The 18,345-nt window shown below is 44.0% G+C and overlaps 1 protein-coding gene across 10 annotated transcripts in view; it reads right to left on the minus strand.

The window, feature by feature from the left end:
- Positions 1–529: 529 nt before the first annotated feature.
- Positions 530–18,345, minus strand: part of LOC104961228 (muscleblind-like protein 2a) — a 39,130-nt gene continuing 21,314 nt past the window's right edge. For 4 of the 10 annotated variants that reach the window (XM_010789474.1, XM_010789472.1, XM_010789475.1 and 1 more), the window contains 7 exons: positions 9,930–10,094; positions 8,980–9,177; positions 7,275–7,535; positions 4,473–4,526; positions 3,924–4,068; positions 2,509–2,544; positions 531–1,532 (listed from right to left, as the gene is read on the minus strand). In XM_010789474.1, the coding sequence (XP_010787776.1) occupies positions 1,423–1,532; positions 2,509–2,544; positions 3,924–4,068; positions 4,473–4,526; positions 7,275–7,535; positions 8,980–9,177; positions 9,930–10,094 (969 nt within the window). In that variant the 3' untranslated portion in view covers positions 531–1,422. Of the gene's footprint in view, positions 1,533–2,508; positions 2,545–3,923; positions 4,069–4,472; positions 4,527–7,274; positions 7,536–8,979; positions 9,178–9,929; positions 10,095–18,345 lie in introns of all 10 variants that reach the window. The other 6 variants (XM_010789477.1, XM_010789480.1, XM_010789478.1 and 3 more) reach the window with 6 other exon arrangements.

Here is an 18,345-nt window from a genome sequence, read left to right on the forward strand (position 1 = left end):
TACAGCTCGTGATGAGACGTGTTAACTGTGTCCTAGCTGGAGTGATCTTTGTGCAGTGTGGTGGATGGGGGGAGCAGACGGAGACAGACAGCGAGGCTGACGTCAGTGTTTCTCCTTGTCCCACATGCATCTTTAAAGAGCAGCTCTGCTTCCTGCTGCTACTGCTGCTGCATGCCAATTACAGGAAGGGATGGTGTCTCGCAGGAAGTGCACACACTGCTGGCCTGTGAGGGGCAATAAAGAGCAAGGTACCGGGCCGGATCATCCGTTTACGATGGAACAACGATTAACTTTATTGTTTTTAAATTTGAAAATGAGCCCGTCATTTTTTTTTTTTTTTACACCATCCTTCCGCTCTCATCTTTTTTATTATTCAAAATGGGATATAAGAGTTCTTTTTTTATTTTTAAAGGTTTAAAATTGTAATTTAAGTTTTTCTGTCCATTTAGGGCACAAATAAAGAACATTTTTGTGTTAACTAATGATGATGTTGAGTGTCTTGGCCCTTATTTATTCTAAAGCTCCCTTTAGTGTGCCATTTCACATGTCTCCATCATGCTTGCATTTGTTTTTGAATAAAATGAATACATTAAAGTCAATTTATACTCATCCCAACTGCCTCTGACAAACAATGATACAAATGTGGCCAATTCTTCCCCCGCTGATAGTGTGGTTGTTTTCCAGTAATGGCACATGTGTACCTGTGGAACACTTCTAATCTGTTCATCTGCGTGTCCTCAAGGCACCTCTACATAGCGTACTACCAGTAAATGATTACCAGCTGCGTGAGGCCGGGGCGCAAGCATTGTGCAGACATTTCCACGCATGCGTCACTGTGGCATTCAAACCTGGCCCTGCTTCCCTTGCTCCTGCTGACACGCAGCAACAGGAGAGCCGATCAGAGGCCATTTTTAGACAGCCTCTGTGATCATTTTTCCTGTGTCTGTCTCACTCTGACACTATCGTTCCCTCACATGATTTATTCGCCCTTTTTATCCCGCGTCCAGAAAAAGGTAAAAAGGTGAAGTGGGTGGAAAAATCCAACATGGCCTGTATGTGTTTGCTTAAGCATGTGTGTTTGCTTAGCACACAAGCAGTACAGATGATGCCCTCTATTGCAGATGAAGAGGCTTATTTGACAACAACGAGAAAAGTGGAAACTTAAAACAGAACATGCAAAACAAAACCAGGAAGTAGTGCAACACAAATACTACTCTGCAAATGTGGGAGCTCTGAAGAAGTGCTTGTTGTGATGTTTTACAAGAAATATGAGCAACGGTAGCTCTGGAAAATACAGGCTCTCATGCCCAGTGCGGGCGGATGTTTGGTTGAGGAGGGGGGGGGGCTCAGCTGCAGGTTATTGCAGCCGACTATTAGAGGCTAGTACTTATTCAGAGCTCCAGGGACTGATGAAAGAAAGCTTTAAAAGGAGCAAACCTGATTGGCTGGTGCTGTTGCTGCGTAGGGGACACTTGTGGCAGGAGTTGTTGCTGCAGAGACAGTAGCAGGCGAAGCACTGTACATCATTGGGACTATGTTTTCAGGGTGGGAAAGGAGGAGGAGGAGGAGGTGGAGGAATTGGGGGAGAGGGAAGGAGGTGGTAGCAATGGAAAGGTAGCATTATGGTAACCAGGGCAACAGTTGTGATGCGTTTGTTGTCGTAGATGTTGTTGATGGTGGGCAGGATGTTACAGAGAGCCAGCAAGCCATCGTTAAGTTTACACCGGCAGATGGCATGCACCCATTCACAATGCAAAGCAAGGAGGACAGAAAGAAAGGAAGAGAGAGAGAGAGAGAAAGAGCATGGGAGAAAAAACAAACAAAAACAAGAGGAGAGAAGCTGATTACAATCACAAGTAAGGAAATGTATACGGAGAATCAGTTTGCAGTTTTTCCCAGAGAAGTTGAGCGCGCAAGACACCAATTACAATGAATCAATGGCGTTTTTCTGGCAGCGGGGATGGAAATTTTGTTTTTCTAATTCATGTGGGCTGACAAGCAGGAAGACGCCAGGCAGCTACTCCATGCCAAAAACATGCTCCTCTGACAGAGATTACGCTTACAATCATTATTCCTTGTCATCCATTTCCAATTATTGCGGACTTCTTGTAATTCCAATCCCCTTTTAGCGGAGAAAAATACTCCGGCTGTGGAATAACTTCTCTGGGAAACTGATTTCAATTTCCTGATCAACACAGCACAGCAAACAGACAGTAGCTATCCTACAGTATTCTATCTACCATCTTCATCATGTATAAACATTAGCGAGTAGGTCAGGAGGGGAAGAAAGTCACAACTCTTTCAGGTGACACAAAAAAAAAGAAGTGTTTTCCATATATTATCCCAGGACAAACAAATAGACATTTCCAGGTTTACCACCAGTGCCACAGGTGGAAATGCGGTGACCTATTGTCTCACCTGCAAGCGTTGCAGATATTGCCCGCGACCCCCCCACCCCCATACATCATACAGTGTGTGTGAGAGAGCAAAGGGAAGGGCAAGACCTACCAAGACCGCTAGTAGGTGTCATGCACAAGACTGACCCTGTTGTGTTCATGCAGAGAAAGACAGAGAGGGAGAGGGGGGAGACAGAGAGGGAGAGAGAGAGAGAGAGAGGAGGAGGAAATAAATGGGTTAATTGAGAGGGAGGATATCAACAAAGTTAGACAAGACCAAAATAAAAAGGTCTACAGTGGATGCTACAGTGGAGCCGTGAATGCAGGAGCAAGCAGAGGAGTCCCCTTATTCAGTTATAGCATAAGTGAGGAAATGCTGTTAAACAAACATAAAGCAAACTAAAGTATACGGTTCTGAAATAATGTATAATATGTTGGCAAAGCTGGATCAATGATTATTGGCTCACAGATGTGGAGTAAATGATGAATAATCAGTCATTTACGTATCTGAGAGTGTGATTTGTTGTACTTCTGTTAATAAAGTTGATACACATTGTTCTGCTGATCCACAAGCAGCAAAGCCTATGTTCTTACACATTATTTAAAAAAGGGAATATTCTTTTGTATATTCGTACTTTCTCATAAAGTTTGGTGCCACAAAACCGATGCAAATAACATAATTGTGGTGTAGGAAAATATCAAAGTTCCGTGTCACTACAGTCAACCTTATATATCTGCTTCCTATTGTTGTTTTTCAATCTCCACCAATCTGAAACCGAGCCGATCTGTAATAACATTATGTGCAAACACGACTTTAACCCAGGGCTACTTCCCACACACTGATACTGAGGGGGAGGGGAGGAAGGGAGAGAGCAGGGGCTGTCAGGCATCTCAAATAACAGGCAAACCAAACGAGCAGGTAAAATGTGGAGTGAGGGATGGGAGTCTCATCCTCATGACTCAGTGTGGCTACAGGCCTGTACGTCATTTTAGCAAGTGACTAGAAGACGATTGCTCTTTTAAAATTGTCCTTTTTTTCCCGATATTGACGCACCGAGAAGATTGCACCTCAAAACATAAATCACTTTTCCTCTTAAAAGCCTCCTTATCATTAGAAACAACTGGGCTTGTTTTTCTCCTCTGGTATCTTTTGGTGCTACGGTTGAGAAAGGTGCATCGAATCCAAGTTTTAATATTTCATATTTTTTATGGCTCTGATCAAAGCCTGCACTGCCCTTCAGTCTGGCAGACACTACGTGGTATAATGGCAGGAATTAAATCAAAGTTTAGGGCTGGCACAGTGAATATTTGGAACATTAACACACACTTTCATAGCAGGAACTTTTATGTACGTCACTCAAACTTATCAAAAGAAAATCTAGGACTAAACTCACGAAACCGATCATGAGTGGTGATCTTAGCACAATAAGATACATTTGTGATGAGGTTAGATAAGCACATTCAGTGGGTGTTTCTGTGCGTTTGCATGCTCTAGATGAGTGCCTCTGTGTTTGGAGGCGCTCTTACCTGTGGGAAAGAAAGCGGGCTGCTGGAGCTGTGCGTTGGCCAGGGCCTGCTGGTAGTGCAAAACACTGGGGTTGAACAGCGAGCCGTTACACTTCTCCATCGCTTGTCTCTTTGGTAGGGGCTGGAGGATGCCGTGGGGGAACGCCTGGACACCGAAACACACACACACACACACACACACACACACACACACACACACACACACACACACACAAGATTTGATCTGCATACTTACACAAGTGTGATATTTGCAAATGTGTTATTTGTCTAAGCACAGCACAACAAGGCACAAATGGAAGCTTGCTGTAACTATCACAAGGACAATGAGAAACTACACCATAGCAAGGCAATCAATAACACATTACAGAAATTAATTTAACATTACATTAATACATGTACAGTACAATCTAGAATTGCTACTTGTGATCAAAAATATTTAGAATTTTACAGGGTTTCACAAAAAACAAGAGAGCCAACTTAAATTGTGTGAGTGGCTACAGTACAATTAAAGAAGCTACATGCAAAGCAAAAGGTGAAAGGTCAAAGTACCAGGTCTACAGTTGCCTCGAGGGGTCGCTTCATTGCTTTGGCAGTCGACTGAGTCTTTAATTAGCAGGCAGCGAGCACATGATGGCAGTGGGCCAATGGGATTCAAGCGTATTAACATACAGGTAACAGCAAGCAGAGGTGCGTCATGGGGGACAGCATTGCATTGTGGATAGGTGAGAAGGAAAAAAACAAAAACAAAAATAATCTGAATGCAAGTATACCACATACAAAACAATAGGCATGCACATAAACAAAAAACTGTTTTGTTTACTTCAAAGAAAACTACCTTTTTTGAATTAGTATAAAAAGCAAAAAAAAAGCATCTATATTATCTTTCGGTTAACAAAAAGCAAGTTTCTATGATGTATTTCAAAACTACTGGGTAAGCATTTAGTTATAGTAAGTAAATAAGTTTAATTTCGGTAGAAGAAAATGCAGTAAACACAACTGATTCAGATAATAAGCTGACACTTCACACAGGTAGGGTGCTACACACACAATGATTACAGTGCTTCTGGAGGTGCTTTGGGCCGAGAGAAAGGTCTAACACACCCGTCTGGATGGGAGCGAGCTCTGGTCAAAGCCCCTCAAATAATAAACTCTGCCCTCACAAGTGGACATATTTTTATAGGCAGATTTTTAGTCCCAACCAGCCGATTAAAAGCAGATCAAATACTTATTTATGGTGGTGTCAATTCACGTCTAGTGCTTTAAACCCTAAACTAAACCGTGTGGCTTGTTAGTGTGATCAATGAACTTGGGGAGGTGACACAATGAGAGTCATAATCACAGAATGTGGAGTTCTGTTTATTCTTACATTCCTCCTAGAAACAGCAAGTATCTTAAGACCTAGAAGCGTTTTACATTAGTATGAAGCTAACCCTAACGAGGTAGTAACTGTTCATTTATTAAAAAACGTACATCCGTCACTGCTGAGAAAAAAAAAAAGATGACATGGATGTGATGAGCACAGCATTAGAGGGGTCCATGCACAAGCCTCTTGCTTAATGTATGCAGATACTCTACTGGTATATGACATTATAAAGAGCGACAATGCATTGCTGCAGTGTTAACACACTTAAACACCCTGGTTAGTGCAAATGGAAGATGGCCAATTAAAGTGACATGAAAAGCAGAGATGACCGCATTCCACTTGCAATGAGGGAGAAGATTACAGCATGGCAAGCAACACATAATGTGGAACAGTAAAACAACATAATCTCCATAATAGGATCTTCTTACTGTAACTGTATCAGTTCATGTGTAACCTTATCTACAGCACACTTTAGCCTATTTGCTTAAAAAAAATAAAGTGAATTATGGATAATGATATTACCTATTTGCAGCAGTGCAGCAATACAGGTTTTATGGGGCTCCGCTTCAACAAAAGGTGCTTAAGCTTAGGCTAAGGGCTAAAAGAAAATTGGATTAAGGTGCTGGCTAAACAACTCATTGTCCTAAGGTTAACCCAGCTCCCCTCTGGAAAAGCCAGTAACTGCTGATGGCAAATTGGGTCATAAAGTTAATAAAGTGGGGCATATGAGGAACACAAGAGGAGTAAGGAGAGGCTCAGGATTGTAAAGAATGCACAGGGACGATTTAGTGCTTTTTGACTGAGCATTGTGCACCTGGTGGGGAAGTTGTTGAGCTAAAGTTCTCCTTTAAGAAAACAGACGGGGTCAACGTCAGGTGACAGCGCTTCTGGGTCTCAGGCTGTCTTTTATTTATGTGTGTTCCAATTCGTTCTTGTTTCCCTGCTTTTCTGCTACAAAATTGACCTGTCGACTCGTCATTGGCACTGCATGGACTTATGGAGGAAGGACAAAGAGAGCAAGCAGCGATGGAGCCAGCCAATGACAAGAGGTATGTGCATAAAGCATGCCCATGCCATGGAAGGAGAAAACACACTGGCGCAGTACAAGGTGTGCGAGTGCAGCAGCCACTCAGCCTGGGGAGGGGGACACACACACTGCCAAACCCTTCTGTCTGTCTCTTCCTCAGCATGTCATGGGATTTTCTCCAACTAAAGGCAGAGGAGGGTAAACCCCGCCCGTGAGGCTACATCCTCATCCATCCCCGATTCAATTTACACTGATCTGCAGAGAGCCGCACTTATCATTGAGAGCAGGGAGGGGAGGTGGGATGGGGGGTGAGCCAGCACATTGTCTCTGTATGAACCAAGGGCATTGGAAAATAAAAGCATACTGCGGTGAGATAATAACAGATTGTTCTTGCGACATTATACGGATGCACATAGGTCTAACTAAACCCTGATTATTGTAAACGACGGCCTCGGCTATTGTTGGTGAAGAGTACGCCGGAGTCCACTAGAATGAACCAGCACAGGCGGGTATGTTTTATACAGCAATAAAGCAGCGCTCCACATTTTATGTTACTGTGGGTGTCACCGGCGACAGCATGTGTGCACACATATGGTGTAAGCCGGGATGATTTGTGATAATGTCACGTGTATTCAGAGTGTGGTTACGTGTGTACAATTAGCCAAGAGATCACCACACAATGACGTATGATCTCCAATTTAAAAATGGTGCCGATATTAAAGTAATTTGTGTGAAAATAATGCATTAATCGTGTTTACTCGCTCTTTCACCCCCCCCATAATAACTTGTTTATTCGGTGCGATATAAAGCCTCACTGGATATCACAATGAAAGGATAAGCTCTTGTTGGAATTTCAAGGTAAACTGTACTCTCTATAAGCACTGCTCTGTAAATATTTGTCTGGCTACTACAAGGACCAATATGAGTGTAGAGTAGGCCGGCTGTAGTGCTGAGCTCTCACCATGGCTGCAGCCGTGGCGGCGGCTTGCGCGGCCACAGCTGTCTGGTTGGCCTGGTGCTGGGCGGCCTTTATCTTGGCCTGCAGGTGGGCGGGGGGGTGGAAGTACTTGCACTTCTCGCGGGAGCATCGGCTCTTGATGTAGTCCATGCAGACGGTGACCGTGTTGTCGCTGGTGTCGATCATGGGGCTGTCGCTCGGGTGGGCGAAGCGGCAGTCGGTCTCTCCGCGGGCGCAGTTGCCTCGCTGAAACTCACGGCACACCTGGGAGCGAGAGGTGGGCGAAAGAAACACGCAGACGTGGACAGACACACAGATGTAGGGATGTAGGGATGCGCAAGAAAGAGAAGGCAAAGAAATAAGCAGAGAGAGATATACAAATGTGAATACTTGAGCTTCCAGAACACGTCACAAAACATTATTTAACACGCTGGCTGCTTCTAATTAAATTGTTTTGGTGTAGTGCTTGATCAACCAACTAGTACAGCAGGCAGCCATTAAAATCTCCAAGATAATTGATGTTTTTGGAAGTATTTGACGTTAAAAATAGGAATCCTGACACATATTTCCATACTTCACAGTTCACGCTTTCAAACCATGTGTACTATTTTTACAAAAGAAATAGGAGAAAAATCCTGCACGATGTCTTTCTTAAAACAGTAAGGATTTACTTTGTTCTGCTGCATCAGATGTAAAAATCCCATGTTTTTAAGCGCATGCTATAAAAGGTATAAAAAGGTCTGAACAGCGTGAAACTTAAGTGCAATGTGTGCCAAACAAAATGATTGTGGAGTCACTGAACCAGTCCGTGCTCAACCGCTCATGGCCGGGCATAATCACATGGGGATCTGCTTTTGACTTGCACTCTGGGACTGAAACGCATGTACACACGCATGCTGCTTTTTGAGTGGGAGTGTATACGTGTCTCACAGGGATACTGTTTCATTAGAGCCAACTTCATTCAGTTGCTAAGTGATAGCACTCCCGGAGAAAAACACATACAGGCGCACACCTACGCATCACCTCCAGGTCTTAGGGAGATTATTGTTTAGCTTCCAAAAATATATTCGGAAAAAAACGAGTGTCGTTTGCCGAGGGGCAGATGGAGGACGTTGAAGTTGTCGTAATTGAACCATTCTTTACTGCCGCTGTCTAGCAAGTACCAGTTTGCGTTGAGCAATATCAAACCTTAATTACTGTAGGCCTTTTTTTTCGCGTTATGTTTCTGATACTTCAATTATTTCTGTACTGCAGTTCGAGGGCCTTTTTATGACGTATTCAAAGACAACTCCTAAATTGATGCCTTTAGGTCAATGATTACTCTCATGCATCAGAAAACTTGCTTTAGGTAATTACACAACAAGTGGTTGCATTCAAAACGTTCTTCAAAGGTTAAGGATGTGCGTATTTGTTGCCATGCCAACTCCTTTGGTACCCAGCTTCTTTTTTTTGTTTCGGTATTTACGACACAGAATGAGTGAAACCTTTAAGAGAAATGTATTTGTGACTATTGTACTTAACCCTTATGGCCCTGTAAATACTTCAGAGCTATGAATAATAGTCATTAGTCGCACATATCTCACACCCATAATCACAGGTTTCATCATAATTACACTTCAGGACTCTCCACGACATCACTAGGTATGATAAGCTGTCATGCTCTTCTTGTGTGTATGAGAGAAAGAGATGCTGTGATTAGTTGTGTCACCTCCAGCTTGTCGGTACGCAGCAGTTTCTGGTTGGAGGAAGAGCCGCTCATGGAGATGGGCGGGCTGCCGGGAACCATGCAGGGGCTGCTGGGAAGGATGTCTGTGGGCACCAGGCCCATACTGTGGGACATGGGGGTCAGGTAGGGGGCGTAGCTCAAACCGCCGGATCCAAGGCCCTGGCTCATTGGAAACGTCTGCTTCACAGGGAGAGAAAGACCGCAAATTATTCGAGCTGCTTTCAAATATTCTGTCCTTTTTTTTGTTTGATTGAAAAAAGGTAGTCAGGGACGAAAGAAATGGCTGATGTAAAAATGATGAATGTAGGGAGGGGACAATGGGGAATGGAAGGTGAAAGGCAGAAAGAGGGTAGAGAAGTTGGAGGAAGGAGAGACAAATGAGCGAGAGGTGAGGTGGGGGAGAGGGTGTGACAGGTAGAGAGAAAGAGCCAGGGGAACAGAGAGGAATAGGTTTCAGAGAGAAGAGGAAGGTAGAAACAAGAGAAGAGGGTTTTTTAACCTCTATGAATCCCAGGGAAGGTTTTGCTGAGTGAGCATGTTCTTTTTCGGCTTCACCCAGCGTTACATTGATGCAGTTAAACACGTTCACACCTGGCAGCTGCCCAGTGCACCCACAGCCTGACTGCAGAGCGACTCCCGGAGAGGAGTCTGGGAGATTTGTGCTTTTGCTCAAGGCCATCTCAATAACTTAAAAACAAATGCGTGAGCTCCCTAGAGATGTTATCTGAGAACAAGGTAATCTGAGAGAAAAGCGGTAACATCATGGCATCTAATAAAATACGATTTTCTTTCAGTGAATCATGCACTGCTGATGATGACACAGGCATAATGAAAGCTTCATAACGTCTTATTCAACAGAGCAACACTTTGAGCAGTGCAGCACAACAACAGCTATTTTCCTAGTGAGTCACGTTGCGTGGACACTGACTAACCATGGGTTGCATGGTGGTGCCGGGGATCATGAACTGCATCTGTTGAGACAACATGGCCGCCGCTGTCTTCTGCTGGATCAGGTTATTTCGCCCGTTGATCTCCAGCTGGGTCTTCAGGTGAGCGGGCGGGTGGAGGTATTTGCAGTTTTCTCGTGTGCAACGGCCCTGGGCGGGGGGAGAGAAAAACAAAGGTTCTTAACAATCTGAACAATTCAAGTCTCTGATCAACAGAATATATTTTAATTTTGAATGAACAGATTGTGCGTCTGCCCGGGGATGTGGCAGATTTTTGGGCATTGATTTTGACACGGACTCAGAGCATCAAGTGCTCGAAGGCAGCATACATATTCATACTTGGAAAGATTGAAAAATGAATTAAGGAATGTTTGTTTTGATCCAGTGACGGCAGCAAGTAGCCCTCGGCAATAAAGTATTTCTAGCTTGTTAACTCCGGTTCTTACTCCTGCCTGCACCTTGGGCACACTGACATGGAAATGAGGAGAGGTGGACAAAGGCTGGAGCTCTACTCTCCCCATCGTGACCAAATCTCTGGTTGCACAGGTCACCCAGTGTTCTCCGTGGAAATGCAAATGCAGGGTTGGCGGGGTCAGGCTTACAGGGACCCTGCTGAATGGAGGTAATTACACCATCAACCCAGAGGCTAATGGCAAACACGATAATTCAATATGGATCCTCAACGCGGTGCTTATTGTGATGAGTGGGCGGAAGAGAGGAAGGAGTTCAGGAGGGAGCCACACAGTGAGGGGTAGTGGTGCAAGAGACTGGAGAGTAAAGGTGAGGAGAGGAGAGGTGGAAGACATGTGGAGTAGTCTGAGCTACTACAGAGGGGAGACAACAGGGAAAGGCCAGGAAGACAAAAGGGGAGGAGGTGACATGGCCGCCATGGCAGGGTGAATGTGAAGGAGGGCAGAGGGAGGTGAAGCTGAATAAGAATCAGTGTAGCATGAGGAGCTCCATCCCGTAACTCCACAATACCATAATAACCATTTCTACCATTTTCTCTCATAGTAAAAGTCACCAGATAATATCCTGATAGTAAGACGATCTCAAACAGGCTATAAATACTCTCCTGTCGAAACAGGAAACACACAGCTTGAATTAATAACATTAATAACGACTGGCTGGCATGGCCTTCTGGGTAACTGGGGACCAGAGCCCTTGTTAATATTATTGAATACACCTGTGCTTTTCTTTTCTCTTTTCTCTGCATCTATTAAATCAACCTTAATTTGATGACCCAATATTGATTGTTATGGTAAAAAAACAATGTGGTTTTTAATCATTGCAAACAGAGTTTAAGCTCTCGAGCAGCAACATGAAAAGAAATGTATAAAATAAATACATTATTCTTTTCATACTATTCTAAGTAAAGCTCTTATCTGGAACACATCCCATGGTTTTTGATGCAAATGAATAAAAGCACAATATGGATTATTCCTGTTAACACAAAGGCTTGAGAGCCCAGAGTGTCACTCACCACGCTTCGGGGATTTGAAGGAGCTCCTCAACCTGTTTGAGTCCATATAGCCACACTGAGAGCTTTGTTTTGGTACATGAGGTGGGCAGGCAAACAGACGAGGACTTTTAATAAAGCCTGGCTCCCATTGTAAACAACCAATAATCCTCAAGTCTCATCAAAGGAAAAAGTAATAAAAGCTGGCTATCCTTTTCTTCCTCACATATATTAAAGCCTCCAAACCGTACATCAAAAACACTGTTTGTTACAAATGATTTTATTGTACCTGCCATAAAGGATATTAAGGCTGTAGGCTTCTTTGTAATGCTTCTGTTCACATGGATAAACACACAAAGACATGATATTAAGGTGTTCTGCCTGCGGGGGGTTGAAGCTGCAACGAACCACTGATAACCCCCCCCAACGGTTCACGTGCATAAAATCTCACCTGCCCACACATATGCATATTAAATCACATCAAAACGTCACCCCCACACACACACTGTGCACAGGTGTGTAGATAAACAGTTGTGTGAAGCCCTGTCCAGACCAGAGGAACCTTAGCATGGACCCCCGCAAACTGAAAACCTCAGAGGCGTGCAAACTAATTGGAGCCGTGTGCACCACCACCGAGATAAGTGTGTGTATGTCTTGTTTGTCTACACCCACGAGAAAGAATGCGTAGGCAGGTGTAACAGAGCGTGTGTGTGCAGGAGAAACTGTGTGGGCGGGTGTGATAGAGTGTGAGTGTGTGTGAGAGAGAGAGAGAGAGAGAGAGAGAGCTGGTGCTGCTCTGGACGGCATCCCAAACTGAGTCTGCAGGGAAGCACAGCATCCACCGCGCGCCACGCAGAGATCCCAGACATACACGGACACAAATAAAAGAGGCCTTGCACGTGCAAACACTCACTTATGTGGACTCAAAGTGAAGCCATAACGTTCCCCCTTTTGCTCCATATCCAGTTCATCTATAACCTGTGAGTGGCAGGTGCTTTTGGCAATTGCTCATCATTATTCTCCATTTAAATTGATGAAGTAAACGGAGAAGAGAGTGTTTCCTAACGCACAGGCGCTGTCGCACTAAGTGCAAGCCTCAGACTCGTAAAACCGTCTCCTTTCATCCCGTCCAACTTAGTTTTAGAGGCTTTTATCACTTACGCATTTATGATCTGCTGCAAGCATTGTGCAAGTTCTTCGCATAAATTAGGTTTGATTTGTCTTCGGCCGTTCTTTTTGTCTAGTTTAGATTTGAAAAAGCAAATAAATTAAGCACCTTTGCTAAGACTGTCGTGGTAATGGCATTTCTAACAGGGCGAGGAATTCAGAGCAGCTTTCAATGATTTGAACGCCCATTAATTGCAGTAAATTGATTTCCCTCAAAAAGCTAGTACACAGTTTGAAGAACCATCACACATCTACAGTGGCAGGAATATTGAGTTCAATCCTAAAGTGTCTAACTGTCAAACATTAAAAAGGTAGCATTCATATATATTTATCTATTCATAACACTGACGATTAGAGGATGTTACAGTGGAAATAAGAGTAGATGAGTCAAAGGTTAGTGGGCGTTCAGGCTGGAAATAGCAACACACAGGTCTGCACTGGTGGGGGTATGTTATTACCAACCCCCAAGGATCACTGCTGCATCTTCAATCCACTTTTCCTAATAGGTTCTATATGAACACGTGAAACGGTGAAATGATCCAGGAAGTCCGGTTTATTAGACTCTGAAATTGGATTACGTCAACAATCACCGGCGTCCTATAACCTCACTTTCAACATGTTAAAGTGTCACATACAGTGTTATTAACAGTGTGTTTTACCAGGCTCCGCAGAGTCTAAGGGTGAGGGGATATGGATTTGCTATTAATATGGTTAAAGGAGATCAGCAATGGCCCATATCCTTTGGAGGTGTAGAATACAAAAGAGGAGATTTCAGGAGAATTTGAGCTGCGTCCGTACTACAGATATGAGGTCAGGTAGTCCAAGGCTGTATTCTGGGATAATCCTATCCTACCAAAGACATCCTGGTGTTCCCAGCTGTCATACAGTAACAATGCTGATAAAAACCCCCACCCACACACACATATTATTGTGCCTTCATTAAACAGTAGGGAGGTGTTAATTTATTGGTACTCTGCACAGCAGTTAGAAAGCTTTCACCCACGGCACGTCTTTGTGATTAGCTCCAAGTCAGGGTGAAAATCCAACATCTGCTTTATGGCAGGAGTAACTAATGCTTTGATAAAACATGGAAGAGCCAATATCAAGAACTGGCAGTGCCAAACATTGGTGATGTCCATGAAGGATCCAGGCTGCAGTCTGAGGTGTTTCCCTGCGATGCTTGGCGATTCAAAGCTACTCACGGTGCTAAAAAAACCTGCGAGCGTGGCTGATGACAACGGCGTGGCCTTGTCTGGTTACAACCCCTTATCTTTTCGAGAGGGTGGCAGACACACAAACACCTACGGAAAAAGACACACACACTGTTCCTTGTGTCTAAGCCACCCACTCGGAGCAGAAATCCATTCATCACAGGCATTACCTCCGAGAAGCCGTCTATGAAAAGGATCTTTGAAAGCACCAAGGCACCTCTGTGATTCACGCACCAGCCGCCGGTTTGTAGCCATAGTTACGTGGTGATATTATACCTTTCAGCGGGGTCGCTTGCATGGCAACTCTTATTGTAGGCTGCGCCGTTGCCCTCGTGCTAAAATGCTATGATCCATGCTTCGGGACACACTAATTACTGCTTTGATTCGGATTGGATAATTATCTGCTTGTGTCGCAGTACAATGCAGGAGAGATCAAAGACAGATATACCCAAATCCATTGCTCAACAAGACAGCACTTATTGTTTGCCAAGTTCCACAAGTAGTAATAGTGATATCAATTAGAAATGTGCTCCGTATTAGAGTTGATCCAGAGGGGAAGGGGATAAAAGGGGATAATTTCATAAACAGATTAGGATTAAACTCACTTTACCCATCGAGGCTCTTTCAATTGTTTTTACTTCTTGTAATTAGGTCGCAATAATTACTCCTGGAAAGCCGCTCTTTTTATCTCTAAAACAGGCAATGGAGCACAAATTCCAAAGTCTTTTATTTTGAAATGTAGATTCCTGCTGCTGGTATGTGAATGTTACCCTTTTCTAAGAATAAGTACAAAATGATGGTAAGTCTATTTATTTTTACAAGAGATATACAAACAACTATTTGTCATAATCAACTAATAGTTTTAGTAATATATCAAGTAAAAACTAGCATTCCTTAACTGTTTATGCTGGCATGTGTGCCCTAAATCTTTAGCAAAGGGAAGGGAAAAATCCTTTGCCACAGTAAACACACTGGCATGAGAACAACATAAGCCAATCCTTCCACAGAGTGACAGACTGCTGAGGAGGGTACAACATTTCTCCTGCCCAAAAACAACATAACTATCGTGCTGCAACTCTCCAACTATGGCAACTGGGCAGACAGAAAAGCACTTGGGAAAACATTCACTCTGACCACATGATATCGAAATGCCAGTGACCGACCTTGTTTTTCGCCTCTAACAATGTTTTCAATATCTGGACATCTTTCCACACCTAGCATTCGACATGGTAAGAATTGAAATGTTCATTATGCTAACCAGACACAACAGGCAGGAAGTATCTCTCGTAAGCTAGCAGTACAAAGTGCTAATTTATATATATATGGTCAAATTTAAAGTCCCAGCAATTGCTATGATAAAAACCAATGCAATTTTGGCAAGACATTCAAATAAGAGCCATTATTAAATGCAGTCCCTCATGGAGTTGGGACTAAGAAACATAATTAGCGCCCCCAGAATATACAGTAACACATTTACAGGGGAACACTGGCCCAAATGGTCCATTTATAGCTGGCATTAGCTTCCCCTGACCGGGCTTAACGCTGCCATCTTCGTCACTGGCAGAGACGCTGTCCCCCCGCCTCCCTCATCAGCCTGCTGAATGGTCAGAGTGATGACTGTTGTGTGTCTGTGGGTGGCACAGACACAGAGGGCCAGTCTTCCACCCCCTCGGCAGAATACCGCTTCAGTTGTGGGCCCCTCCGTTCACCACTGTAACATTTGCATTTTGCCCTCAATGGGCGCTCTATCCTCGGCCTGTGAGATAGAGAGTGGCTGCCTATAGGCTGCGGCCGCCAGAGGAGTCGTAACTGTCCTCGTAAAGGCGATTTTAGATTACATCCCCGTGGCTCCAGTCGCCCTAAATAAGGAAGCTAGTGCCCTGGTGGTAATCCAAGCCATTGCTTTCCGGTCCCACATCAACACTTCAAACCGAGAAACAATATCGCTGATTTACGTAGGGACGAATGTTGGGGATTTGGGATATGTGTGTGTGTGTGTGTGTGTGTGTGTGTGTGTGTGTGTGTGTGTGTGTGTGTGTGTGTGTGTGTGTGTGTGTTTCTCATGTAAGCCCCTTGCTCCCCAGCATCACAGAGAAGAGGCTTTATACTCATGCTACCTCAAGTGACATCTTTCAGGAGCTAGCACCGCGCTCAGTGACGTGATCAATGGCGTGTGACTGGCTGTATTGGGAATCCAGAAAAACCAATCAGGTAGGGAGATCATGGGAAAAGCAGCTAAAGAAATGTCGGGTCAGCTGCCAGACTGTGTGGGCGGCGGCGGCCATGCAAAGGTCAGAAAAAGGAAGTAAATAAAACACAAGAAAGGAATCCCATCTAAAAAGGGACTTACTGAGAAATACACTCAGGAAACTGAAGTCTTCCCCGGTTTATCCGATTGTCCTTCTCAGCGCGAGAGGAGGAGGGCCGCTGTGAGAAACTGACACTAATTTTTCTGACATGAAGCCTGTGATATGTGTAATCCCCTTAGAGCATAGTCGAAGAACCTGTTGTGTCCCCGCTGACCAGAGGAGGCGGGGGGTGGACGCGCTCCTCGTCTCTCAATGTTCCCTCATATCTCTTATTTCTCCCTCAATGCCTTGTCCCCGCATTACATCCTGCCTTTAATGCTCAGTCATTTGAATTGTTGAGCAAATACGCGTGGCTCATGCTCATCCGTTTGGCTGGGTGTTTTGTTTACAGATATTCATATTTTAGGCTATAAAAAAAATCTGAACAACAGTATTTCTTGGCGTGCAATATCTACTGGAAACGATCCTGGAATGATCAGTTCCAGGAAGTTATGCCTCACCACCACATTTAGAAGATGAAACATAAAAGTTTTCCATTTACAACAACGGAGCGTTCTCTCTTGGGGTTTTCTCCGAGGGCCTTCTTCAGTTCTTCTTGTTCATAATGTCTTTCTGTTTGCTGTGAAAGAGATTCTTTTCCAGGGGCACTAAACGCAGCCGATAACAATTCACAAGGAGACCACTTTTGTGAAAGCCACCAGCTATAAGACACCAGGAGAGGCACTACAGAAGGCTGCAAAGAGGCCGAGCCAGTGACCCTAGCACCAGGTGAGGTATGGAGGCACTGGATGCACATGGACAGGGCTTTCCTTCATCCTCAATCACAGAGAATGCTCCCTCCGAAAGATCCTGTTTTGTTTTTGGGCTCTAATGGATCCGTTCTGACTAATGGATCTGTTTGAAGTGGGAGGCTCCAGGACACCAGGAAACACAGAAAATCCATTATGATGTGATCTGGTAATGGAGAACATGAATCGATGGTGAACAGTGGCTAAAAACAAGTAAAACCGAAGAAGTAACCCAGCTGATTATATTATGATCAGGCCTGCCTAGAACCAGGGTATACGCAGGAATCCTGAAGTCAAATGTAAAACCTTTGAAGACCTTTTTTAAGACCCTTTCCATACATTTTAAGACCTCATTGCCACTTGGAGTTCTAACCAGTTACCTTGGCGACACACTTCACCTCACATTGACTATATACAGTATTGATTGTCCTTCCTCCTTATCTTCCAACCATTTGGACGCAGACTTGCATTTCCCCATAACGATGTTGTTATGGCGTAAACGGACCTTCGCGCGCTATCAAGCAGTGAGCGTGCAATGTCCTGTTCAGATGACGTCAAATCCAACAGGATGCCATAAATAAACTACACAGAATCACACTACACACCTACGCAATGATTACATTCAGGCAGACTGTAGAATACAACCTCTTTGGACCATTTATATACTTATTGAAAACAAGCTACAAAATGTAATACCTTGGAAAATGCCGTTTAATAGGCTTCATTTTTCCTAAATTGATTTATCAACTTCTAATACTTTTTAAAGACCCCGCGGACGCCCTGAGAACACTACAGAGAAATTGGAATGCAAATAAGGAAAATAGTGCAGAGATCAGGGAATTAAGAAACAATAGCCACACGCATACACATGTACTGTAAGATGCTGTGGCCTCAGCAGTAATTAAGTGCCTTTGTTTCACAAGCTGTAATCCCACAGACGGAGGAATAGTACTGACACGCCCAAGATTACCCAAGGAGGAGAGGGAGAAAACACTCCCACCCCATGTGAGATCTCTAATATAGGCTGTGGGAGTCTTAAGCAAGTGCCTGTGTCCATTTATTTGTCTCTAACTGACACCATTTGGTCAGTGTTTCCTTCGGCTCACGTTGTTTCCCTGCAGGTCATTGTGGTGGCATCTCAAAATAGCATTGTGCATCAGCTGAAAATCACATGCTAGGGCTGACACTTTGCAGAATTGGCACTGCAGATCTGCTGTGTGTGTGTGTGTGTGTGTGTGTGTGTGTGTGTGTGTGTGTGTGTGTGTGTGTGTGTGTGTGTGTGTACTCAAAGTGATCATTAGAGCAGTGTAGGGATGTCCCGATCACCTTTTTTTGCTCCCGATCCGATTCCGATCATTTGATTTTGACAATTTGCCGATACCGATTTTTCCCGATCCGATCTTTATGCAATGCATTAAAAGAAAAAAAAGCATTCAAGTTGTCCCTTAAGGTTATTTTTTTATTTAA

The sequence above is a fragment of the Notothenia coriiceps genome, unplaced genomic scaffold (genome assembly GCF_000735185.1).
Source record: "Notothenia coriiceps isolate Sejong01 unplaced genomic scaffold, NC01 NC01_scaffold00032942, whole genome shotgun sequence".
In the NCBI taxonomy this organism is placed as follows: domain Eukaryota; kingdom Metazoa; phylum Chordata; class Actinopteri; order Perciformes; family Nototheniidae; genus Notothenia; species Notothenia coriiceps.